The sequence below is a fragment of the Plectropomus leopardus genome, chromosome 8 (genome assembly GCF_026936395.1).
Source record: "Plectropomus leopardus strain MGB_pleo_1.0 chromosome 8, ASM2693639v1, whole genome shotgun sequence".
In the NCBI taxonomy this organism is placed as follows: domain Eukaryota; kingdom Metazoa; phylum Chordata; class Actinopteri; order Perciformes; family Serranidae; genus Plectropomus; species Plectropomus leopardus.
The window spans coordinates 24,962,559-24,988,708 of NC_142183.1; the positions used below are offsets into that span (position 1 = coordinate 24,962,559).

Consider the following 26,150-nt stretch of genomic DNA (forward strand, 5'->3'; position numbering starts at 1 on the left):
AGAAGTCTTGAGGCAGAATAGTGTGTTTGCTTTGGTGTCTCCAAGAGTGCACAGCCTGGATGCTTTTACGGATGCTCCTTTTAGATACAAGCCCTGTGAGCTCTCTGTCCACTTTACTCACAGATAGCTGATTAACAGAACTGTGCATGTTCAGGGGAATTGATTCACAGTGGCGAGGGGGCTGCACTTGTTCACCCACACTTTTACAATGTCAGTCAGTTTGATTTACTCACTAAAATCTCTTTTAACATTGTCTATTGATTGTCCACTCTTCAGTTATTACTGTGCACTCACAAAAGTTGAGCTTTATAAGCAACAGTGAGTGATTTAGGCTTTTTGTTATCTAATTGCTGGAGGTTGTTGGGGCTTTATGCTGCCTGTACACAGGTACTGCTGAAAATGGCTGTGAAGAGCACTACCGTCTTCCATGAATGTTTTGTGGGTTAAAAAAAGAATTGATGTACTAATTTTATTTATTATTTCCCCCCCAAAAAATGCTAGAATAACCTATCAATTAATGAACAAAGGACACAGCTCTTTATCTTTGACCTAAGGGCACCAAGAACAACAACTAAAATGATAGCAATATGAACAATAAAAATCCATAAACAGTGACGCCAAGCACGTGCTGCACTCTCCAGCTGTGACATCTCCTCATCTCTCTTATTAATTATAACAGACTATAACACATACAACTGATTCAGAGAAAGCCTGACTGCATCCCAGATGTCCTCCTTTTCAATAGTGTCTTTATACAGACTGTTTGTTTTATGAAACAGCCGTGCAGTTTTTTTGTTTGTTTTTTTTTTTCAACTTCAATGATGAGTGTCTCTGCAGTGTCATCTGCCACTTTGCACTTGAAGAGCTGTAAATTTGGATGTTAGTGTTTCTATTATTCATCAAATCGCTATGACAGTGGGTAGGCACAATTACCACACCGGCGCTGAGTAGGCGTAGTCTGCACATCATGTGACAGATATTGCAGCCGGCAGATACGTCGCTAATTTTCAGCAGCAAGAGCAGAGTTTACGTCACAACACAAACAAGCCAAAGGAGATAGACTGATGGACGTCATTCAGGCTTGCTGAAAATGATACTGTGAACCTTAGTGTCCATGCAGATTTTTTCAAATAGGAAAGCTACCATGGCTTTTGGCCTGCAGGCCAACATTGTTGTTTGTTTTGTCAGCTGATTGCTGCCACTGGCTGACAGATTACACTTGAGCTTTCTTGGCCCTTGCAGTTTTGTGTTAAGCGTTGCACGGGCGCGCCAAAATGGAGCAGACTCACCAATCAAAGCAATATCACTTGCCACTGCCATTGTCATTATATTTCTGGTGTGGATGCCGCCATCCACTTGAGTTACAATTATTTTTAAAATGTTATCTATGTAGTCATTGTTATAGTTCTTGTTTTTTGTGTTGATTGCCCCTAAAGATGGAAAAATTGCATTATTCATCAAGAAGTTTCCCTGTCAAGGACATGATAAACGATTTAAAGAAGACTTGATGCATTAATAAAATCTGGAAACCTGCAGGACCAAAGATGGCTAGCCAAGTTGAGCTTAACTTCGGGGTAGAGAGACTCAACATGTTGCCAGGGGTAACAATTCAGGGAGGTTTCTATGACTTTGTTCCACAGGGAACAAAGAGGGTTAAGTCACTGCATTATTCATGCAGCATTATGTGGCGTAACTTTGTTAACATTACATAAAAGTAGCACTTACATTACTTCTAATTTTTTTTGAAGGACCTCATTGTGTGCTTGTACATGGGCTGCAGTCCCTCAGTCTGACATCTCTCCATAAACGCATGTGTATAGGTCCTGTTTGTGCATGTGTTTGTATTTTTGGCCTGTGTGTCTTAAATGTAAAAATAACCACAGAGTAGAAAAAATAGATTTTTTTCCTTGGAGAACAATAAAGTATGTTCTTTCTTTTGTCCTCTTCACCAAATCTGCACCCTTAGAAACAATCCAAAACCGCTTTACTTTGACGTAAGTGATCACAGATCATTCTAGTTTCTGTATTCTGAGTGTAGGATTCCTAAACATATTGCCTCTATAGAAATATTACAGTGCAGAATAACCCAAGTTAACTTTGATTGAACTGAAGTTTCTGACTGACAAATTTCCACAATTTTTTCTTGAGCTGTCTTGTGGGGTGTCCAGGACAAACATGGCATTGACCCTTTAAGCTGTTTTTATTTCTACAAGGAATTATGTAATTTTGTGTTTTTGCACATATCTGTGTGTACCTAGAACTGCAGTTGCAAAGTCAGGTCTTCTGTATGCAGTACTAACCAACATGGTAACATGTAACTGCCATCTGCTATAAATGTGTCAAACAACATGTTATGCATATTTATCAAGCCTTGTCAAACAGGCAGTTTGAGTGTGAAGTGGTACTTACTGCCAAAAGACAGGAGCTGACTTTATTGGTATTGGCAGTGTTATGACTGTTCGTGAGTGATAGATTCTGTGTGCAAGCATGCATTACCTCTTAATTTCAGCGCAATGTTACAAAGCTTTAGAGATGTGTATTTTTCAAAAAATTATGGGTAAGTACAGCCGAGTAAGTTGCCCCATTGCACTCCAATAAAAATAAACTCACCAGGGTTCCAGCTGTAAGCCCAGAATTCACACAGTGTCAATCACATAATCACCCTTTAAAATTTTAATTTCACCGAGGTTTGGATATGAGCTCATTTATAAATGGGCCGCAGATCAAACCGAAGGCTGGGGGAATTGTGTCATGTTTTAATTATCGTTTAACAGGAATGTTAAGTGCACGCTCAGTATCTTGCAGGAAAGGAAGTGTAAATTTCCTCATTTTTTGGTTCCTCACACCTTGAAAGCAGCTGAGCATACTGTTATAAATCGATATTGATATAATTGAGTCATAAGTGTGTCGGTTTCCGGCAAGACAAAGCTTTCAATGAATCAGTGGTGTAGTTGCTGTATCAGTCATCTGGTGTGCAATGTTCATAAAGTTTTGTTTTGCTTACAGCCCTCCCAGTGGAATCGACTTTGGAAAACAACAGTAAATAGCAGCCTGTTCAATAATTATTAACTGCTATAAAATTACAGTCCCATTTTGTTCACAAAGTGATGAGATTATTTTGTCCTACTTATTAATTGGAGTGAAATTGGACAGAGTGACTCACAGCAGTGTTACTGGAAGGTGTCAGACACAGAAAGCAGGTAATTATGTAGACAGGAAGAGATAAGGAAACAGAATGCAATTACCCTGGCAAGCAGAGCTTCAAATTGCTCCTCTTAGGATTTCTCACTTCGGGTTGCTATTGTTCATTCTTTGCATCTCCATACTGATCTATTCCTTTCACCCTCTAGCTCAAAGAAGAAGGAAGGTTTGCATTAATCAAATGAATTCCTACTTAAAGTAGAGCCATACAAAGCAATGAACACTGCTTATTGACGAATTTCAAATGTATGTATTCAGTTGTTTTTTTTTCACAAAGCGTTTTGCGCGCATAAACTGCTGAGCTCGGTCTAAATAGGGGCCATCAGATGTTCCATTGTTCCTCACATCCAAAGCTGTAACAGTTTCTCAGAATTTAATTTCATTCAGGTTTGAGGTTACACTTCAGAATGAACCACCCCATCCTCCACATTTTATTAATGACTAACACATAATAACATGTAGAGGTGGGTGTTGTCTTTAGAAATTACAATACAAGTACCAACACCAGTATGCTCAAAGTGATATATAGTATATAATGTAATACTTTAATTTTCTACTTTATTTGATACCAAGCGGCACTCTCTAAGGCTAAAAAATGAAGCTGGTGCGAAAGTACCAAAAATTGCATTTTCTTTAATGTCCACTTCAGGCTGGCTCAATCCCCATAGACCCCCATGTTAAAATGCCCAAATTTACAGCAGAAATAAATATGTTTACAGCTCAGTATTTTAAATAAATAAATAAATAAAATAAAAAATAGGTTTCTATAACTAATTTTAACATTCATGACAGCTGTAGGGTGGGGGGTGATTGATTTTTTTTTTTATAATTCAGCCATTTGCATGTAATATGCATATTTAAGTAGAGGGCTGCTTGAGGGACAGGCTCTCTGCGAGGCGTCACCACAGTCTGAGTCAGATCCACCCCACCCTCCTCCACAGCTCCAACCTCTTGACCAAATATGGTCACTTGTAGCTCCAAAAACCCAAGATGGCAAGTGCAAAATGCCAAACTCAAGGCTTCAAACTATCACAACACAAATTAACTGGTGACATCACAGTAGCTACATCCACTCTATACTTTTAGCGGTAAAATACAACCAAATTTTTTTTTTTTTTTTAACATACATTTTTAAAGTGTTTAGTTATTAAGTAGCTGTGCAAAACTGGACATGCTGAACTACTATCTCAAATCCAACGAACTCAACTTCAACACACCTTAGACTGTATTGGTTGCAGCTGCTGTGATAATGGGCTAGTCACACATCACATTAAATAGAAAAAAGCTTCTGGAGATTGGCAGCAAGCAAACCATACAGTCATTTTTTTTAGATCTGGGTGCAAAAATAATTGAATTTAGATATCATTTGACTGGAGAAGTTAACATATTGCCTGGTTCTAGGTTATTTTGGTCATTACCTTAAAGGTATTGAATACAGATACCCAGGTGTAGCAGCAAGCACACACGTAAAACAAAATATAACACCCCCTTTTAAATCCCTCATTATTACACAAGATGTAGATTGCACATTGCTGCATTTACTGTAAAAAAGTATATGTAACTAAAATAAAACTGCTTCTCCTGCTGCACTGGACTTCATTTTTTTCTGTCGATGCTTTGGCTGACTTTTTGTTTAGAATAAAAAATGCAACTGCAAGAATAACCATTGTTCCCAAATTGCATATGTATAGATTTCGAATGTTGCTCTTCTTGTATAAGGTGCATGTTTTTTCATTTGTTATGTTTTAGGGTGAAAGCCAAATGTTGCCATGCTGCTGATTCGAAGAAAGAAGGAGAGTTTCTTCTGCTCCATTTCTTCATTCTCTGCAGTGCCCCTTTTGTAGCTTTAGCCATTTGTTTTAGCATTTAGGTGCTCTCTCAGCCTGTGCCACACACTCTCACTGCAGGCGCACGCACGCACGCACACACACATCTGACAGGAGAGCTTGACTTGAGAGACTCAGTAAATGAGAGTGAACTCCTCAGTCCTGCCTTTTATTTCAAACTTTTCTGACAGTTCTTTGGCTGAATTATTAAAGCCAATATGAAAATACAAATATCACTTTTTCTCCCTTTTCAGATGGGAGCATGGTGGTGAAGTCTTGCACGTGGCACAGGGTGTTGTTGATGCTCAGAGTAGCGCTTCGGGGCTGGATTCACTGCACATGTACTCACATTTACTGTGATCACATACAGTGAAATCTACCGCATTTAGACATTAATACATGGGAGGTCCTCCAGTGTACCTCACAGTTACTTATCACCGCGTGGCTGCCGGCAGTGGAGCCACGCCACTTTCTTCCCTGACAGCTCATGTCACTGCTGGGTAGGCCTGCACTCACAGAGGCCTCTATAGATCCATGCACAGTTTGCCTCGCATTGTTTTCAACAAATTCCCCGTTTTGGGTTTGATGAGTACTCTTTACCAGGACTAGTGCTTTCTGTAATTGCTGTATAGGTTTGATGGCCTGATAGGTGCCACTTAGCCTAACTCCAGTCAGCCTCAGTGTGGAGCTGGGAAGGATCACTGCAGACAGATCAAGTGTGCGAGGGGAGTGCAAGAGTGTCACTAAGTGCTTTTATGTAAATGGCAGTTGAGGAGCTGCTCTCCATTGAGACTTAAATATACAGCATTGTATATGCTATTCTGTCAGTCTTGGGAATGCGTCCTCTGTGACAGTAAAATGTTCTCTCTCTCTCTCTCTCTCTCTCTCTCTTTCTCTCCAAAAGACCCCACAGAGAAAAGATGAGATGAAGAGAGGGCTGGAAGCTGAGGGAAAAACAAGGCAATCTCTTCATCAGAACAAAGAGAAAGTAGGGCATGTGGTAGGGATCAAGGTCCAGCTCAATATATAAAAGCTACGTGTGGGTTACAGGTCCAAATAAAAGGTCAAAGGAAAATGAAATGAAGGATTACTTCTCAAATATCAAAAAAAAAAAAAAATAGACGGACAACATGATATTGTTTGGACGGTTTAGCAGAATGAATTTTGTCCCATATTTCCTTTGTTTAGACAAGCGTTGTCTTTACTTTCTTCTTGAAAAGCAATAAAGCTGTTTTTGCCCTGTGTTACAGCAGCGTCACTTATATCAACACTGTTGTGGAAATCCTCCATAGATTGTGAACCCCGGATTTAATAATAGAGAAGCAGGTCGTGCTGAGTATTTTTGTTTGTGGAGTGTTTGTTTAGCGCTTCCTTGTTCCTTCCCAACTGTTGGTGTTTTAACGCCTTCCAAATTACACCAAGGATAGCTGTGAGGCTCTCTTCTCATTTTCTTCGGTTAACAAGCACTCTGTTTATATATGATTATGGTTCTCTGCTTGTTTATTCTGCCTGGCTTTTTTTTTTTTTTAAATTACTTTGCCAGTTTAGTTCAAGGTACAAAATGCACTAAAGGATTCAGTTGAGTGTGTTTGTTTTCTTTCTATGGAGAAATATTTATGGTCATTTCAATCCTCTCCATTGTCAAATGAGCTGATGAGGGATAAACCTGGATTCATCCAGCCCCCCGTTCACCACTTTGACAGTCCTTCCTGTGTTTGCTTTGCAGCGCTGCCAATCATGCAGGTGACGATTGACATTACCAGACAGCAGGTGGAGAAGATCTTTGGTCTGGATGAGTACTGGTGTCAGTGTGTCGCCTGGAGCACCACCGGAACCCAAAAGAGCCAAAAGGCGTACATCAGGATTGCTTGTGAGTTCACTTTAAAACGTTTACTGTTTCATTACAAATGCTGCCTAACAAGGTGCTTACATATTGCATGTCAGTTTGTAATAAGACGATATTAACACAATGATTTTTTCTCACTTTGGGTGGTTGGGGAGGGAACTTTCATTTAACAATTAGCCCAGAGGCCATTATGATCTGTGCACCACAGTGCTTTACTGTGATTACAATTTAGTTAAATCATCATTCTGCAATCCTACTTACAAGAAGTAAATATTCGACCCTGGCAGAGAGAAACGGAGTAATGCATCCGCTTGAAGGCAGTTTGAAAAAAAAGTGGAACACTAAATTTGAGTATTCATGAGCATATTTTTTACTGGATACAGTATATCAGCAATGATCCCTATGAAAGTAACTAGAATAAAAACAGATTTGAAATTTATTGCTGTGCAGCAATCATAAATCTGTCTGGGGAATGCAGACATATCCCTCGCTGCAGCCTCAAAAGCTTTATTAGAAGAAGCCATTTTACATTTGAGTATTTTAAAGCATTCTGCCTATTAATTCCCACATAAATATGCATTATTCCAGACAGAGCCGAACGCAGCAGTCTCCAAACCACCAGACGTTTTGAAAACACACATTCATTATCCAACCTTGTTTGAGAGCTCAACAAAGTCAGTTAGATGTGAGATAAGGACACACACACACACACGCTTCAATAACTGTGCGTGCACGCGCCTGTTCACATTCACGCACATATACACTCACATGGATTTGAGCCTTCCAGGACCGTTATATCTTAAGTCTCCTCCAGTCCCATTGTATCGGCTTTAATTAAATTGAATGTCGTGAAACTCTCGGCTTGTCTTAATGTTTCTCTCGCTATGATTGGTCAGGACAGGCTCAACATCTGTTTAAAGGAATTCACCGGCAGCCGCACCCTCAGCCCATCGCAAAACAATAACACGTTGCTTCGCTTTGAGTCAAAACCCGGGGTGAGCACATCAAATTTGCGCCAACCTGCCAGCTATCAGCGTCCTGTCTAGCTCATCACATACAAATAGCCTTGCTTTTATTTATTATGTTAAGAAACGAGCGCTGCCAGTTTTACCTGTGTAATTCACAGCCTGGGCTCGCGGAGTAATGTATGGCAGGGCTTGGTGCAACAGTAAGAGTATCCAATGAGACGTAATGTGAAGCCCCATGCAGTCAGCCAGGCTTGTAGGAGCTCTTGTCCAGGCGCCTCGGGGCTGTGTTTTCGTGTGGCTGCTCCAAGCCCTCATACAGATGGAAGCTGGAGGCTGGCGGATGCTGGAGAGCGGAGAGTGGGTGGTAGGGGAGGAGTGAGGGGTAACGCAATTGCTTTTGCTTGATGCAGGGCCCCTCTGGCAGCAGACAAGCATCTCTGAACCAGCCAGGCAGCCTGTAATAAGCAACATGGTTGGTGCCACCGATCCCTGCGTGGCTTAGAGGCCAACTGGAGTGCGACATGCGCAGCGAGGCCATGGGTGGACGTTTCAGGAATTAAATTTTTTTTCGAGGCATCACCCAAGCCAAAGTTTTGTGGATAGAAGTGTTTTCATGTAAACCATACAAGCTCTTACAAACATAATTGGTTACGTCTTTTTTTCCACTTCCAGACCTGAGAAAGAACTTTGAGGAGGAGCCGCAGGGTAAAGAGGTGGCATTGGACCAGGAGGTGTTACTGCGCTGCCATCCCCCTGAGGGAGTGCCACAAGCCGAGGTGAGACACGGATACAGAAGATATTTATAGGCCCACATCTAGCATCCTTTTACCCTTTCCTCACCAGGAGGACAAAAGGCAAAAAGTATCTCAGAATCAGCTCCCCAGCATCTCTCCCTGCTCCACCAGGGAATAGACAACCCTGTGCGGATAAATTACACCTCTAATTATTCCCCATTATTGATTTATTATCTCTCTTACATCTCTGAGAAGCCGTATATCACAGCGTCTCGTCACATCACTCAGGATAGGCTTGGAGGCTTCACTCCCCGTTTGGCATCTCTAAAGACCCATCCATAATTAATGGGTCTATTTGCCTCTCTCCTTCTCTTCCTATCCCATTCTCTATCTCTCTGCCGTCTCTCCATGTACTGCATCTCTTATACACTGGTTCTGCTCGACTCTCTCTCTCTTCTCCTCACATCTCTCAGTGGTGTGTGTCTGTGTTTAGAGGACCAGACTGGGGCCAGCTGTTTCACCTCGTCTGCTGCATCCTCCCAGTCCCAGATAGGCACTAACCGCTCTAATAACAACACAAGAGGAGGTTAGGCCAGCCACTCAGACAGCCCAGAGACCAGGAGCAGCAGACTAGCCAATCACAGCTTGACAGTGTAGGGACAGTTTGCAGAGAAATGGGAAGGAAGGTGCCAACTGCAGTTCAACAGAAAAGAACATCAGAGCAGAAGTCACAACGGGGAGAAAACAGGGATAGCGCACAAGAGGAAGAAAGCCCAATTATATACGGCATCGCAACTGGCAGTAATACCGACAACAATACCGCAGCACCGTAGCTACTCTTGAGACGGCACAAGGTCAAGTGAGAGCAAGAAAACAAGCAAACCAATCTGAGAGTACACCAAAATAGGAATTACATCAGTTTTTGGCTTCTGCAAGAGGGCAGAGAAACTACACAAAGCGTGATCAGTTTCACTCTCAGACCACCAGCAGCTACAGAGATCTCCAGCAGCTACAAAATAAGCTGCATTTCCCACACAAAGAAAATAAATATTAAAATCCGTAGGGTGTATAGATACATTCATTCCATCTCAGTGACAGTATCATACCGAGCTACATTTGTTCTTTTTATCTGTTTGGTTGCATCCAAAACAGAGCTGCTTTTCCTGTCCGTGTAGAAACGTGCAATCCAAAGCATGTTTGGTCACTGTAGAGCTGCATAGGAGAAGGAAACCACTGAAACTTTTTTACTTTTTTTTTTCCAGGTGGAGTGGCAGAGAAATGATGATGTGATCAACCCTGCGAGCGACCCCAATTTTTTTATCACAACTGACCATAATCTCGTCATCAAAAAAGCCCGGCTGGCGGACACGGGCAACTACACGTGTGTGGCCAAAAACATCGTTGCTCGCCGCAAAAGCACCTCTGCTACGGTCCTAGTCTATGGTGGGTGATAACTTCTTTGAACAGGTGTCAGAGCTCTGCTCATGATTGGTAATGAGAGGTCTGGGGTAGAATGACCCTCTGGTTTAAAATATACAAACAGATTAAATTGATCATGTATTGCTTGCATGTTGCTTTCTACATAAAACTCTGCATGTTTTCTTGCATGGACAATACCTGGGTGCACTACTTCTATCAGGCTCTACACTGCTGTTTTAATTGTTTTAACAACATACAGTCGTCTGCATATGTGACATATGGTGACAACTTACGTAGATCGGCTTTATTTTTCAAGGAACAGTAAATGACACTAGCATAAATAACTGCATAAAGACATAGTAGTATATCTGCACATTAATTAGCACGACATAAAATGTTACTGGCAGCCATTCCACCAAAAGCTGGCAGTCTCCAATCTCTGGACTGCCATCTCCTTCCTTCTCTGTAGTGAATCCAGTACAAGATGAGAAATTGAATTAACAGCAAACTGTAAATAATGACTTGGCTTGATAAGCAGACTGATCTTTATTAAAATTTAGAGGAACAGCATATTTTCAATCACAGAGGGTTCCTTGGGTACTGGAACAAGTTTTGCATACGTTACAGCCAGTTAATTCTCAGCAACATGCAAACAGGAGATGGAAGTCATGTGGGAAATGGATCATGACATGAAAGCAACTTTGGTTGCATATGAAAAATGTACGATCTGGCACAATGTCTGACACAGGGTCCGTTTTTGATGAGGCTGCCAGAAGAAGACGATGCTGTGATGTGCTGTAAAGTCAGTACAAGAGTTCTTGTAAATTATCTAACACGGCAGCAGAGAAAACATACGCCACAAATATACAGCACTATGTAGGAGTATCCACACCTCCTCAGTTTTTGCAACTTTTCTTCAGCTATAAAAATGATTTAAAGATACAATTCTCTCAAAGTTTTTGTGTTAGGGCTATGCAGTATTTTTCTATTACTAAATTATAAAAAAAAAATTTTTCATTTTTTCAGTGAAATTATTAAATTTGAGAAACAAGGGGTGCACTGTAAGCATATCCCTTGTGAAATTAAAGTGTCAGTGGGAATTATTTGATCAAAGTGTAATACCTTGTGCAGTTCTCAAATTCAGGTTGTTGCTGCTTGAGTTATAATTGAATTAATTTCCATTTAATACTGCAGTTTCTCTGCCTAACAAAAACTCCCAGTGGAATCTCAATGGATTTTAGGGTGCACGATGAATCCAAATTAGGAAAACATGACCATAATGGAGTGAGAGCGTCACTGTGAGCCTTTTTGTATCAAGGACAACTGTTCCCTGAACCATGGCCAAAAATATGCATGTATATATATTACATGGAACTAGATTGAGAAATGAGAAAACACCTGCATGTATGACTTAATTTGATACAATGTTTTACTTGTCATTATGTAATCAATATTTACCTATGTAGATGGAATAGATTGTATGAGGAATAACTGTATTTTAGATCTCTGACAAAACACTCGCAATTTCCTTTTAGGCTGAATTTGTAATTCACAAAACTGTGCAGACACTGTAGGGGTTTCAAACATTTAGATCGCGCTGTGTGACTGTAAATTAAGTCGAAAATAAGGCATGTGCACTTTCACGGTGAACAGTTTCAAATGAAATGTGTTAATTTGGAGCATGCCGTCAAAACACACATTATCATACACTCCTCCAAGCCTCCAGCATAAAAATAAAAAAATCCCAATTATTCCTACTGTTGATTATAATTGATTAGCTTGTTGTTTAAAGACTTGCTTTGCAGATGAAGAAATCTACAAATGACTATGGAGGCGAGAGCATTTCACATATCTATTGTTTGCTTTTCTTGTATCGTCAAACAATAGTTTTGCTCTCAGACCCGGCAAATTGTGAACAATTTGCAAGGACGCTTGCATGTGCAATTTAATTTCTTCACATCACTCTATGTACTTGACAGGATAACAAATGGATTACCATTGTACTGATGTTTGAGGTTAAATCACAATAGAAGAAGACAGGAAAGAAAAAATGCAGGTACAGAGCATCACAGTCCACCACGCTAGCTGATCTAGCTAGCTGTAGCAAGTCATAATAAGTGCTACTTTTCAAAGGGGGTTCAACGGGGGGCCAGAGATGCATTTTAACAAGGCCTGGCTGGTGTGACTGCACTCTGTGCTAAGAGGTAATCAGGGGCCGAGTTGCCTGGCAATTTACCTCGCCGTGGCGGGCAATCAATCGCATAGAGAGGGCAAGGAAATGATTCAGCCGCGACAAGCACAGGAGAGAGTTAGGGGGGAAATTAGGGAAGGGAGTATGTACAGAGAGGGAGCACTAGTGCTGTTCCAGCCAGTGAATCAGGAATCTGGGTATCTCATAAGCAGAGGCAAACACAGGATATACAGGAAGGTGTTGATTAGAATTAAACCAGCGTGATTTGATGTAATCACCTGCCGTGATCCAGCGATACAGCAACAATTATGTGCCGACAGTTGAGGGTTCAGCACATGGGCACTGGCTTTTCAAAGTGCCTGAACTTTCAGTTTCAGATGTAAAAAAAGGAAAAATTATACAGTTCTCTACAATTCAAAGAATACTTGAGTTGAAGAATGATGTGAAATCAGCGGTGGATGTGTGAAGGACACAATCTGAATTACTGGAACAGCCACAACATATTTATTTTTCAGTAGTGTGTTGGCATTTCCAAGGAGTATGCGTTTTTTTTTGTTGTTGTTGTTTTTCTTTCCCTGCATTAACAATATGACCGTGAGCGTTTAGCTTTAATGTCATTGCTTCACAGTGATTATATTCTGTCTTATATTATGAGTATATTGTCTTGCATTACCTCGGTAAAATGTAGAGGGCCATTTAAAATGTCCACGAGTTACTTTGCAGAAACTGTGTCTCCCTCTGAGATAAGGTCAAAGATGGCAAGCTGTCATGTTTTTTTCTGCTCCCTGTTGAAGCCATTTTGTTTTCACTGCAGTTGGCTGTAATTCCAACTCGGACACAGGAAGCAGCCCCCTTTTTTGCTCTTGCTCTTCAATTAGTTCACCTTGCAGTGCCCAAACAGTGTGTAACAGCAGTCACGATTATTATAGCGCAGCACACCTCTTTTCCTTGGTGCATGTCGGGTAATCCTGGCTGCTCTGTCCCTTCATCCATCCATCCCCTCCCTCCCAACCAACCCCCCCTTTCCTCACCCCACTCCACCCTCTCCCCCCGGCGCCGGCTGACAGTCAACGGCGGCTGGTCCACATGGACCACCTGGTCGTCTTGCAGCGCTGTGTGTGGGCGTGGCTGGCAGAAGAGGAGTCGGAGCTGCACCAACCCCACGCCACTGAATGGAGGCACATCCTGTGAAGGGCAGAACGTCCAGAAAAGTGCCTGCGTGGCCACCTGTCCAGGTAACTCCCAGGCAACCCCGTTTGTCCTGTGGCGCTTGGCTTCCTGTGGCTTCCTTTTTGCGTTTTTTTGCATCTAGAAGTCATCAATTCATCTTTATTTTGGCTGCCTTTTTGTACCAGCACCCAGGTCTCTCCTTAGATGTCAGTGCTTCTGTTGTTTCCTGCAATTAGCCCAGCCTCCACAGCAATGTCAGAGCCTATTAGTCTTCACAGTAAGGCCTCATCCTGAAAAAGATTTATTATTATCACTCTTTGTTCACATCCCTCTTTATCTGCTGTGCTGTACGAAGACCCTGCATTTATTTCAGAGACCTGTCTGCTTTAAGAGACATGGTCCCAGCCATGGCACTGTGTCAGACTGACTAGTACATTTGTTATTGTTTGCTGCTCAAGCTATGTAGTAAATACGGGCAATAAAAAGCTGAATTATGGCGGCCTGTGTGCCATGTTTACGTGTGAGGAGTTGAGGGTGTTTCATTTGCCTGCCTGGTCTCCCTTGTGAGAGCGTCAGAGAGGCAGAGAGTGTCCTGCCTGATACTGAGCAACACATATCGATCTCTGGTAGCCTGAGATGGAAGTCAAGCTGCTTCATTTGCAGTCCCACATTAGCCCCCTGACAGAGGCAGAGATAGTGAGGGAGTGTAGCAGGATAGGAAAAAGGGAAGTGTAGGGGAAAGCAGGGATAGAGACAGATGGAATCAGATACAGTGTAAAGAAAGCAGGAACAAAAGCCCTAAGTGAGAGAGAGGAGAGGAAAACTGAGAGAGAAGTAGAAAACGCCTGAGTGCGTGTACTTGCTGTTTAGCTGCCAGCAGATCAGTCGGACGCAGACGTATAGCTGGGGCTCTGCAGCCATGCTGACCGCAGGAGAAATCTCCCACGCTCGGTAAATAGCAGAGAGGGAAATTCAACACCTCTGGCAGTGACAGCCTCTCCCTGCCTAAAACAGAGGTTATCTTCCTCAGTGAATCAGGGCGTCATGTTACACGTCTCCCATGTAAAGACATCACTAGATGTCAAGCGTGAGTGTAAGTAACATGGCCCACTGGAATACAGCAGGAGGAGGAAGACAAAGGAAACATGGCAATGCATGATGCTCCATCAGGACACTATCGGGATGGATTTGGAATTATTAGCACCGGAGCAACGAGTAATGGAATTAGAGGGGTGTCCGGGGATGCTTGACATTCCCCTACAGCAAAGCAGGATACTGACCTCCATGAGCTTAAAGAGATTAATGTCAGTCCGAGCTGCTATTGTTAGACCAGACCCCACCCTCCTCTATCTTTGCCCCACAAGGAGAAAGTGTGTAATTTCAACCCTTAGGGTGCCGTGTCAGAAATTGCATTGTGGCCTGTGAACACAGTTTGCAGACACTTTGGGAAAGAAAGAGCTTGTGTGTTTTTTTTCTCTTGATGAGAGACGCTGCAGCGATGTGACCTGGCTCACACCTCTATCAGTCCTGTTATTTGGCAACAGAGAGTAGTCTCTGCCTCTTTCCCTCACTTGTTACCCGTCTCGGACAGAACATCAGTGGCACAGACAGCCCCGGCTGTCAGACCCCAGAGAGGGTTCCCCTCAAGGCCGAAGTCCACCACGGCAGAGCCTGAGGATGATGGGCTGCTGTTTCCATCCACAAACGTTTCTGCGGCTCTGTTGTGTACTCAGACATGCCTCTGAAGTCCCCCCAGATGAACTGACCGCTCCCATCATTTGTCATCCAGTGCTCACACACACACGCACGCACGCACACGCACACACACACACACACACACACACACACACACAGCATGGACAGCCCCCACATACATCTGAATCCTTACTTTGATTCATCAAATACATGATTAACACATGTTTGAATCATCAGTCTGAATACATGAATTGACGTTCTCACAGAGTCATGTTCAGCGAGGGGGAGCAGATGAGACCAGCCTGGCAGAGAGCATCCTTACAGACTGGATAACAACTTTAATTATCACTTTGCTTAAAGCCTTCGCAGGTCTAATCCACTACTTTCACAGTGGATGGTGATTTCAGCCCATTTCAGAAGAAAGAAACTTAGGAAGAATGAATTACATGGGGAGCTGTAATGCTGCAGACAGACATCACGTTATTTATTTAGACACAGCTGACATTTGGATTCAGAGGGAGTGTTTTTTTTTTTTTGTTTTTTTTTAAGTTAGCCTTGAGAGGCATTTTTTCCTCAGTGCCTTTGTTTTTGAGTTGCATTTTTAAAAATGACATGATTTAATTCGGGTCTTGTTTCAAGAGTTCATTAATTATCTAGACTAAGATTCTTTGTTGATTATAAGCTCTCTGGTGCATTTAACTTGTAGCATTAGATCTTTGAAATGAGTTACAGGAAAAATACATTTTTTTCGCTGCTTATTCTTTGTAATTTGATGTTGCAGTCTGTTTTGTCTTAAACACATCGATGGCCTCACAGATTTGCCGTGCTCCTGCTTTGGGGATAAAGAGATGCTGTCAACTGAGTGAATATTCGCTGCAAAAAAAATCAATTTACATTTTGAGCCAACAACATGCAAAGACTATAATTTGTCCCTGCATTGTCTGGCAAAGTCTATATATATTTTTCGCTGAAATGCAGATGGTCATGTGTTGTTCCACATTTAAAAAGTAGCAGATCAGTGCAGCAACAGAGGCTAATTTAAACATGCTGGCTTCATATGGGCTTCCGCTGACAAACACCATCTCCAACAGCCTGTACAGTAACAGAAGTCTCCACTTGTCTTTTCACAATGACTCTTGTATCTGAATGTGAGCTCCCACCTCTCATCTGGAAAATGTGAAGCTAGAAAGGCTCATCTGTATTTTTGTCTAAGTCTCCAAAGTGTTTAATGAGAGTTGGCGGAGGCCTGTGTGGCAGATCAGATGGGCTCCGTGCTGGGAGAGACATGGGGAGCTGAGGAGGAGGAGGAGGCTAAGGCTAAAGCCTGGGGCTCAGAGCAGAGCAGATCAACACTTGAGACAGCGAGCAGCCAAACTAGAGCTTATCTCCATTCCTTTTCCCTCTCCCTGCCTTCTCCTTTTCCTTTTGTCTCTATTGTATCCTGCTGAAGTATCCCACATAAATCTGCAGTCCATCCCTTCACCCCTTTCATTGACTCTGCCCTCCGCACTCTTGTGGTCAGAGCCAACAGTCATGGCAAAATGTCAGATCACTGCAACATTTCCAACAAAGACGCAAGACCTGAGCCAACAGCAAATAGTTAGTCCCCAGTTTTGGATATGACACAGTGGCAACTGCCCCACACAAATGAATCAGAACTGATGCTGGTGTGTTAGAACAGCAAACAACCTGAAGAGATTTCTAACTCGCGTGAATTATTTAAATATCGTACTGATCCCTCAGGCTTGCCAGAGGAGCTGTGAGATTTCTACTAGATGGAAAATAAACAGACTCGGGGCTGGTGTATTTGTGCACGCGTACTTGTAAGTGTGTGTTTGTGCATGTTGGTGTTGTACACATGCAAGTTAGCGCCCATATGTCTACTGTCTGCACTGCAGGCGAATGTCTAATTCTGCTCTGAAAGTAAGCATGCGCATATCTCTGGATATTACCAGAGATTGTTCTGCAGACTTCATATTTTATCCAAGGAATAAATAAGGGCTAGGCTAATAAATGTGTGAGAAAAACACTTTAGTTCAAAAGACGGTGGCCATCTGGTGACAGTCTCGTCGGCACTGTTTTTAATCGTACTGTGCCATTGGTTTTGGCTCACCCTCTTCATATCTCATTCTGTCTCATTTTGGTCTGTGCTGGTGGTTTAGTTAACATTAGGGAGAAGCTTTGCACAGTTATCGATTACATACCAACACAACTTTTAAATATATAAAATGTGTTGGGCTGTGAGCGCGAAGTCATGCTGAACGCAGCATCGCGAGAGTCGGAAACTGTAGACGAGATTCAACATGGCGGCGCCCTGTTAGCGAGAGAACACAGCAAATACGTAAAACTAAAAGCTCAAAATAAGAAATTAAAAAGACGTTCTGATTCAGACTGCATCCTTCATCCATCCGCCACCACCAACCCGGAACAACACATCAACACGGTGGAGGATATAACCGCACTCGAAGCTCGAGTTCATCGACTGCTATTACAACCTGCAGACCAACATGGAGCCGGACTCAGCCAACCCAAACAAACCACCAAACACAGACTCTTCAGCGGACGCTGCTGATCTACAAACCACTGAAATCGAGGTAAGTGTACTAGCAAGGATTAATAAAAAGCTGGGCCTGCCACAACATCGTTTCACTAAGAAATCAAATCAGGACCAACAATCCTTCCTAAAAAACACTCAACGAACAAAAACACGCCGTCTCAAAAAAAAAACAACCAAATGTATGGAAGAAACTATTCTGGCATTCCCGAGCAAAACAACCGGGAATCCGTCATCCAAAACTTCACGACCACACAGCTGGAAATACCACCGACACCGCCAAAAACTTTTCCTTCCACAGAGTTCACCGCCTCGGAAAACCATCTGTCAGCGGACCCCGACCCATGATCGCCAAATTTGAACACTTTAAGCAAAAGGAACAGGTCAAAAACAAAGGAAAGGGACTTAAAGGCACACCATTTGGACTTACAGGCCTAAACCCCCGTGAGATAAACGAACGCCGGGAAATACTGTATCCCATATTAAAAGAAAACAATTATTCCGCAATCACAACTATTGAACTCTCAGCCTCATACCCCACATCCTCCTTTTTTTCTTCTTAAAGGAAACCTTCAGTGTCTCCCTCTGTCCTTTTCATGTCTTGTGTTGTTTTTTGTGTCTTCACCATTCACTTTTACATCTTATCTATCTTATCTTATTTTATGTTATGGTAGTTAAATGCCCCCTCTCACTCACTCACTCACTCACTCACTCACTCACTTATTTCACACACTCACTCACTCACTCACTCACTCACTCACTCATTCATTTACTCACTCACTCACTTATTTACACAGTCACTCACTCACGCACTTATTCACACACTCACTTATTTACACACTCACTCACTCACTCACACACACACACACACGCACACACACACACACACTCACTCACTCACTCACTCACTCACTTATTTACACACTCACTCACTCACTTATTTCACACACTCACTCATTTACTCACTCACTCACTTATTCACTCACTCACTCACTTATTTCACACACAAACTCACTCACTTATTCACACACACACTCACTCACTCATTCACACACTCACTCACTCACTCACTCACTTACTTACTCACACTCACTCACACACACACACACACACACACACATCTGCTACTCTATCCTGTTTTATTCAAAATGAGATATATCTGACACACAGTCATGCACACACTGAACTTTGTAACATAGATTGTAAGTGGCTTTCGCACACAGACTGAAAGAATCAAATCATCAATCACCATACAAAATCAAAGGCTGATATACTGTTTTATACAGGAAACACACCTCGCAAACTCAGAACTGCAATATCATAGATTTAAACAATTTGATAAAATATTTTTATCCACACTCAACAGTAAACATATACGGGTCTCAATTTTAGTCAATAAATATATCCCATTTGTCCATAATTCATCTGTTATTGATCCGCAGGGAAGATTCATCATCATTAATACATCTATCAACCAGACAACACTCACGCTTGCTAATATTTACGGCCCCATCGGTGATGACTCATCCTTCTTCCATAATTTCGTCTCTTTATTAGACAACTCAACAAATATCATAATAGCCAGAGACTTCAATACTGTCATCAACCTCACGACTGATGGTTCTAGTACGCCTGGCAACTCAAGAACCTGGAACTCAGCTGAAATTATTAAACAGTACATGAATGACTTTGGACTTGGCGATAGTTGGAGAATGAGAAACCCATCAACCAGAGAGTATTCATATTTTTACTCCTTCCACCAATCCTTTTACAAAATTGATTTTTTCCTTGTAAGTAATTATTTACTCAACATATCCAAGAAAACACAATTCATCCAATCTTGATCAGTGACCACGCTCCAGTTTCCTTATCAATAACTGTCCAAGTACATCTCAAGTCTCCCGCAAGATGGCGCTTCAATAACTCGCTGTTAGAAGATACAGATTTCACCACATTGATCAAGAGAAAGTGGACATCCTTCCTGGAGATGAACGACGCTCCAGAAATTTCATCATCGCTTTTATGAGAAACAGAAAAAAACGTTATCAGAGGGATAATCATGTAATATTCATCACACAAGAAGAAAAAGCAACGAGAACAGCAAACTACCTTAGAGACCAAAATAAAACACCTAACATGCCAGTTATTTAACAACCCCAGCGAACAAGCAAAAAATGAACTAGCTCAGCTTAAATCCCAACTTGAAACCATTATTTATTAGAAAACACAATTCCTTATCAAACAGCTCAAATATGAAAATTTCCAATATCGTAACAAATCAAGTAAATATCTAGCTAATCTATTGCAAACCAAAAAAGAAAAAGGCAATTATCCTTCATCAAAAACAGACATGCTTCAGATAATATCCGTAGGCTATTCAACTTAATCAACATATCACAACAAAAACAAAATAAAACTATTAATATGTCATTAGATGCAGAAAAGGCATTTGAAAAAGTAAATTGGACCTTTCTGTTTAGCCCCCTCCATGAGTTTGGTTTTGGAGAGTCGTTCATCCATTAGATAAAAACACTGTACACTTCACCTAAGGCCACAATAATCACCAATGGTATCACCTCTCCCATTTTCACACTTCACCAGGGTGCCAGGCAACCGTGTCCACTCTCCCCATCTTTATTTGCAATTTAAGCTGTTGATGAGGGTGAGCACCCCCACTTCAAGGGTCTGGGGGTCTCTCATCATGTCATCGACTTCTTCCATCTCCTCAATCATAAACAAACGATCCGCACACGTAACTCAACCAATATGAACAAGAAGACTGTACACCAGGGTGGGCAAAAAAAAAACCCACACAACTTTGTGGTTTTGTTTGTCGGTTGATACATCTGTACCAACTGGAGCTTGGGCTTGCTCCCTCGATGGCAGGCCCTGGTACCAGCCTGCTTCAGCAACCCCCCACCACACACACACACACACACACACACACACACACACACACATTTATCCTCCGGTTCCCCTCACATACACACCAACACCTCATAAAAACTAATTCATGACTTAATTATTTTAATGATGGTGGTAACAATCACATTTATGTTATTATTTATCTATTTATTTGTTTATTTATTATTATTATCTTGTGTGTGTGTGTGTGTGTGTGTGTGTGTGCATATGGGTATATGTACATGTGTGATTGTGTAGATATATATATATTCTCCCTTTTTTTGTTTTTGTTTTCTCCTTTTTCTAAGGGTCTACACAATAATTTATATACAAAACCGTGTGGTGTATGTGCAGTTGAGTGCAGCCAAATTCCTGTATGTATTTACTTTAAGATATATATTTATTCCCCACCCCCACAAAAACCCATCACCCCAATCTCTCTCTTGCGCACACAGATACACACACACATTTGCATGTTTTTGCCTTATCTCTATGTTGTTTTTGGGTTGTTTTTGTTTGTTTGTTCTTTTTTGTCTTGGTTTTACCACATTTCTGATACCCATCAGTTAAAACCCATGCTGTATCCATTTTGTTTTGTAAGGTATCTTCTTCTCTATCTCTATCTTGACTGTTATTTTACTTGTTTTCACTTGTTTTGTTGCCATCGCAAAAAAAAAATAGATATATAGATAATGTGTCAGAAAAACAGAGTTTGGTTGTTAATCTGCGCTGCATTACCCACTTCTGGGGCTCAGCTATCAACCCCCTCCATCGGCCTGCGTTTTTCTATGTTTTTTTTCTCATCAGCCTTTGAACACCAGCATTAAAGGTGGTTAGTGTGCACACGTGTGTTGACAGGACAGTGGGAGCAGAGGGGAGGCCTGCTGGTCTCAGTGGTACTTGTCTACCTCCTCGTGTTCTCCTCAAGGACACAGAAACCATAGGTGTGCGATGATCTCGGACTGTGTCCGTCAGCAGCCTTTGTCATTTTGAACGGCAAAGCCTCGAACAGGCCCTCCTACCGGCCTGTGCAGAATGGTCGGGTTTCTTTCGCTTCTCCCCCCTACAACATGTCCAAATGGGGGCTTGCCACTGGGCTATTGTATTACTGTCCCTCCTGAGAGACCTGCCTGACCTAAAACCTGTGGTGCTGCATGATTGAAAATCAGCTGTGGTGCCTTTTGCAGTAGAGCTAACAATCTCTTTCTGGGGATTTGATAAAGAAAAATGTGGCTGTGGACAACAATTTTCTTATGTGGATCCTGCAAAAAAAAATAAAAGGATGAGGTTTGGTTCTGATTTCAGCCTTGAATTTGAAAGAAGAAAATCAAGGAAAGTGTCAGTTTTCTTGCTTCACTGCATTTACTTAAACCACTTGCTCATCTTCCCACTTTCTTTTGATGCGGTCCAAACACTTCTCTCGTCTTGGCTTCTGAGGAATATTTCTGAAATATTTGTGCTCAGAGTCAGACAGGCCATCAAGAACTGTTTATGCATCTTTATCTTCCTTTGATTTTTCCTTGGCCTAGGTCGCAGTGCTTGTGTCCCATCCTCATTCCCGTGAGCAGCACCCTGTTTCCACTCCAATCTCCTTGTTTGAAAATGTTATTTGCATGGCCATTAGTCTTGCTTTGTGGTGGGAAAGAGAAGTAGAATTTCATCAGCTCATCAGGGCAGATGTTGATCTCATCTCTTTATTTCACAGTAGTGTGGACAAACTGAGGGGCGACATAATATATTCATTAGGATGTAATTCGCTATTCAATCATTCTCGTTCCCAGCCTGGATAATCAGCCCACTGGCCCACGGATGGGTCCACTCGATGCCAAACAAGGACAATTATCTGATTGGTTCTGCTCTCTCTGCCAAATGGATCTGACTGCAAAGAGGCCCGAGCTGTGTCAGCATCCCGTCACACACATGCACAAAAACACACCCGCGTTCTCTAGCAATCATTTAAAAACACGAACGGACAAAGATGCAGACTTGTGTGGGAGCAGGGTTGAATTCACACACCTGTGACGCTGGCCTGAAATGCTCACAGCGCCTTTTTTCCCCAATTGGCCATAAAACCAAATAATATCATTACTTGTTAGAGTTATGCAATAACAGGCATCCCACACTAAGTAACTCTCACACTTATGTTTTATTAAGCAAAGCCTCTGACCTGCAGTGGGTCAGACCTGCTCTCTCTGGGTCACGCCCCCTGCACTATTTATTGCTAGGATTAATGAGCGCTAAGGTTTCCTTGCCCCTAGGTCAGTCAGGAGGAGGGTTACTGCTGTCATAGAGGTGTGCTTGTACTCTGTGTGTGTGTGTGTGTGTGTGTGTGTGTGTGTGTGTGTGTGTGTGTGTGTGTGTGTGTGCGCGCAGCTCTGGTGATTCTTGTCTGGTCCCCTTCACCCTTACATTTGGGAGAGAGAAAGAACGAGACAGTGGCGTTTTTCCCCCATGAGAGCTCATTATGGCTCTTTTTCCCATTAGCCCTATGGTAACCTTCCCCAGGCCTGGCGCTGTGTCACTCTCAATATCACTCCCAGCCACCGCCATATCCTCAGCCCCTCCACCCCCACCACATTGCCAAATTACCCCCACCTTTGCGAAATGGCCTCCCTCTCCGCGTGTGGTAAAGCTGCTGATATTTCTTACAGCAGGGCTCTCGCAGAACAATTACCGGCCCATTTCCATTTGTTTCATTTTGCCCGCGCTGATGGTGGTGTGTTTGAAGTTGTGGTGGACAGAAAAAGGCTGCAGGTGTAATGTACATTCGTCTCTGTTCAGAGTAATACCACCTGTATCGTGTCTTGCATTCAGATACACTGCAGGCAACGCTTATGTTGCTACAGTAACGGCTTGTTTGACAGAGAAAACAGAGTGAGACAAATTTGTTTCCTCTCACTAATATTCCTGGCGTGGTCCACGTGCACATAGGTATTTTTTTTTCTCCCATGCAAACTATATGTTGGACAGACATTATGGGTAATGGACATTACAGCGATCACCGTCTTGTCTTTTTTTTGGACGAGAGGGAGTAGCTGTGGAGGAGCAAGGGTTGGATCTGTCTCACAGCCTGTCACTCAAGCAGCTTGTCCTAAATATGAGTAACTTTACACCTTAAATGTAGCTAATATAAAAATTAACCCCCACAGGCAGTTGTTATTAATGTTGATATAAGCTATTCAGACCAAAACCATTTTTTGTATGTGGCTGTAAAATATTTGTTTCTGCTCTAAAGTTGTGGAGGCCTATTTTGATTGACTCTGTTTTTGGAGCCAGCCTCAAGTGGCCATTAGACAAACTGCAGCTTTTGTCATTTCTGCATTGACTTCATTTTTCAGAGGTTGCTGCTGGGTTTTAAAAGTGGTGATGTTTTTTCATATTTTCTGTTTTCAGGGTTGATGTTAGACAGGGAATGCTGAGTTTTTTTGTATGCTGTTATTTTCCTTGTGAGACAACACAAATTAGGTTACATTTTGTGCCATGGCAGATATGACCAAAATAGTGCAGGCTTTTTGCTAACAGGACTTTGTACTTGTTTACACCAGAGATTGTATAATAATAACTAGATAGTGAATGCCAAGATGGTGCCTATTCATTTCAGTGTAATTGCTTGCCTAGCTCATGCACTAAAAAGTTTCCATCCTCGAGGTTTACTTTCATGGTATGTGGCCCAGTGAATATGCATTAATGTTTCTGCCTCCACCAACAAGTTTCAGCTAGGCACAATGACATAACATTGTGATGACGTTAAATGTTTTAAATCATTTTTCTCAGCTCAAGGGACATTTTTTAAATATAAAACCACTAGAAATCAAAACAGATTTCCTTTGGTCCTGGTTTACGCATATGTGTACAGTTATTCTTCCACTTTATTGAAGCACAGAGGCATCAGAATGCATCACAGGTTGCTGCTTTGGGCTTTCTGGTACTAGATTTTTTTCAGTCTTCTCATTGGCCAATATCTTCATTTTCTGCTTTGCAAGACTTTAGCATTACAGTTATATTGCCACTTGTTGGTTATCCATGCTCATGACAGTGCTTCCATTATGTTTTTTGCATTTGTCTTCTGAAAGTACTTGTGTGGACTGGACTTTTTATTTTTTATTTTTCTTAAATCAAAGGAGGGGAAAGCACCATTTTCAATAATACCTGTATAGGTATAGACATGGCCATGATAGTATTTCCCAAGGGTCAATGTCTTCCCCCTGCACAGATGTGGTTTGTTGACAGATGGGTCTACCAGGTCACAGTACGCTCATACTATTGGGGTTTAGCTTAGCTGCATCTGATTTCCATGTTAAAAATAAACAAAGAAAGCAGAATAGAGACAATATGGCTCTCCTCAGCAGTTTTACATGCTTTGGTTTCCCTGTGCATCTGCTGGATTTGAGTGTGTGCAAGTGGATTTGCATGTCTTTATAATGCTTTCCCTACCAGGTTTCCATTTTAGAGCGAGTGGATTTGCACAGGATGGCAACAGAGTATTCTACCAGTTGTTTTCATCTCACACGCAAATACACCACTGCTTTTACACCACTGCTGCATCTGAACTTCACCGCGTAGAGTCTTTACAGTTCACTCTGTTTATAAGAAGGAGTTATATCTTGTTTTATCGAAACTGTTGAGCATGTTTTCCGATCAATAGTTTTTCCTGTGAACTAAGATGTAAGCTTTTGAAGTGAATCTGTCTGAGTTTTGCTGCTGTGCGTGTTTATACTTACCCATGTTTTTTTTTTCCATGTGTGTGTTTGCAGTGGATGGAGGCTGGAGCGAGTGGAGCAAGTGGTCGGCGTGTGGTTCAGACTGCTCGATGTGGAGGAGCAGGGAGTGCACCCAGCCCTCACCTGGCACCGGGGGCAAAGACTGCCAGGGGCTCGACCTCCAGTCTCTCAACTGTACGAGCGAGCAGTGCCCACAGAGTGAGTGCACCAACCACCCACATACTGCAAAACCATACTCTCAACTCAGCGGAACAATAGAAAAGATTCAGTAGTGCAACGTATTTTTTAACCACTTTTCTGTAACAGGATGAGTTGAATGCAGTTTAGTTATATATTTAGTGATTATAGCTGAGCTCATGAGCTCATGAGCTCAGCTATAATCACTAAATATATATGGCAAATGAACATTTTAGAATTAATCAAAGCAACATTTGACAGCAGTCCCCATAAAATACACTACTGATCTGATGGTGAAAAAGAAACATGACACTCTCAAGGCCTAAGTTGAAAATGAATTCAGAAATAAAAAGCATAACAGTTCAATCTTGCAACCTTCATCAAACATCACAAACAATACCTGGAGGACAGATGCTTAGGATTATCAGTTAGCCCCTGAATTAAGGTAGAGATAATAAGGAAAGAAAGGCTTTTCCCTTCATGCTTTTTATTTCTGAATACAGTTTCCTCTTTCACATGAGGAGCCTAGAGTGTCTTCCTCCTCTTTTTATTAGCTCAAATAAACATTTTATGTCTCCTTATGGCACCAGCTCCCTGTGCTAGATAGAGGAAAAGATGTCCATTTCATAAGACACTCGTATCGACGGCAGAGTTGTCTGCAGACCATTACTGGCTCGTCCCCACCTGCATGACCTTTTTAGACGTTCAGTTCTGATAAATACTGGTATGACACCCGTTGCTAAG

General features: G+C 42.0%; 1 protein-coding gene across 4 annotated transcripts in view; it reads left to right on the forward strand.

Annotated features, from left to right (window-relative positions):
* unc5a (unc-5 netrin receptor A) overlaps positions 1-26,150 on the forward strand; it is a 308,725-nt gene that overhangs the window by 249,413 nt on the left and 33,162 nt on the right. For 3 of the 4 annotated variants that reach the window (XM_088081238.1, XM_088081237.1, XM_088081239.1), the window contains 5 exons: positions 6,754-6,897; positions 8,514-8,617; positions 9,838-10,018; positions 13,253-13,420; positions 25,263-25,427. In XM_088081238.1, coding sequence (XP_087937364.1) covers positions 6,754-6,897; positions 8,514-8,617; positions 9,838-10,018; positions 13,253-13,420; positions 25,263-25,427 — 762 coding nt within the window. The remainder of the gene's footprint in view (positions 1-6,753; positions 6,898-8,513; positions 8,618-9,837; positions 10,019-13,252; positions 13,421-25,262; positions 25,428-26,150) is intronic. The other variant, XM_042493167.2, reaches the window with a different exon arrangement.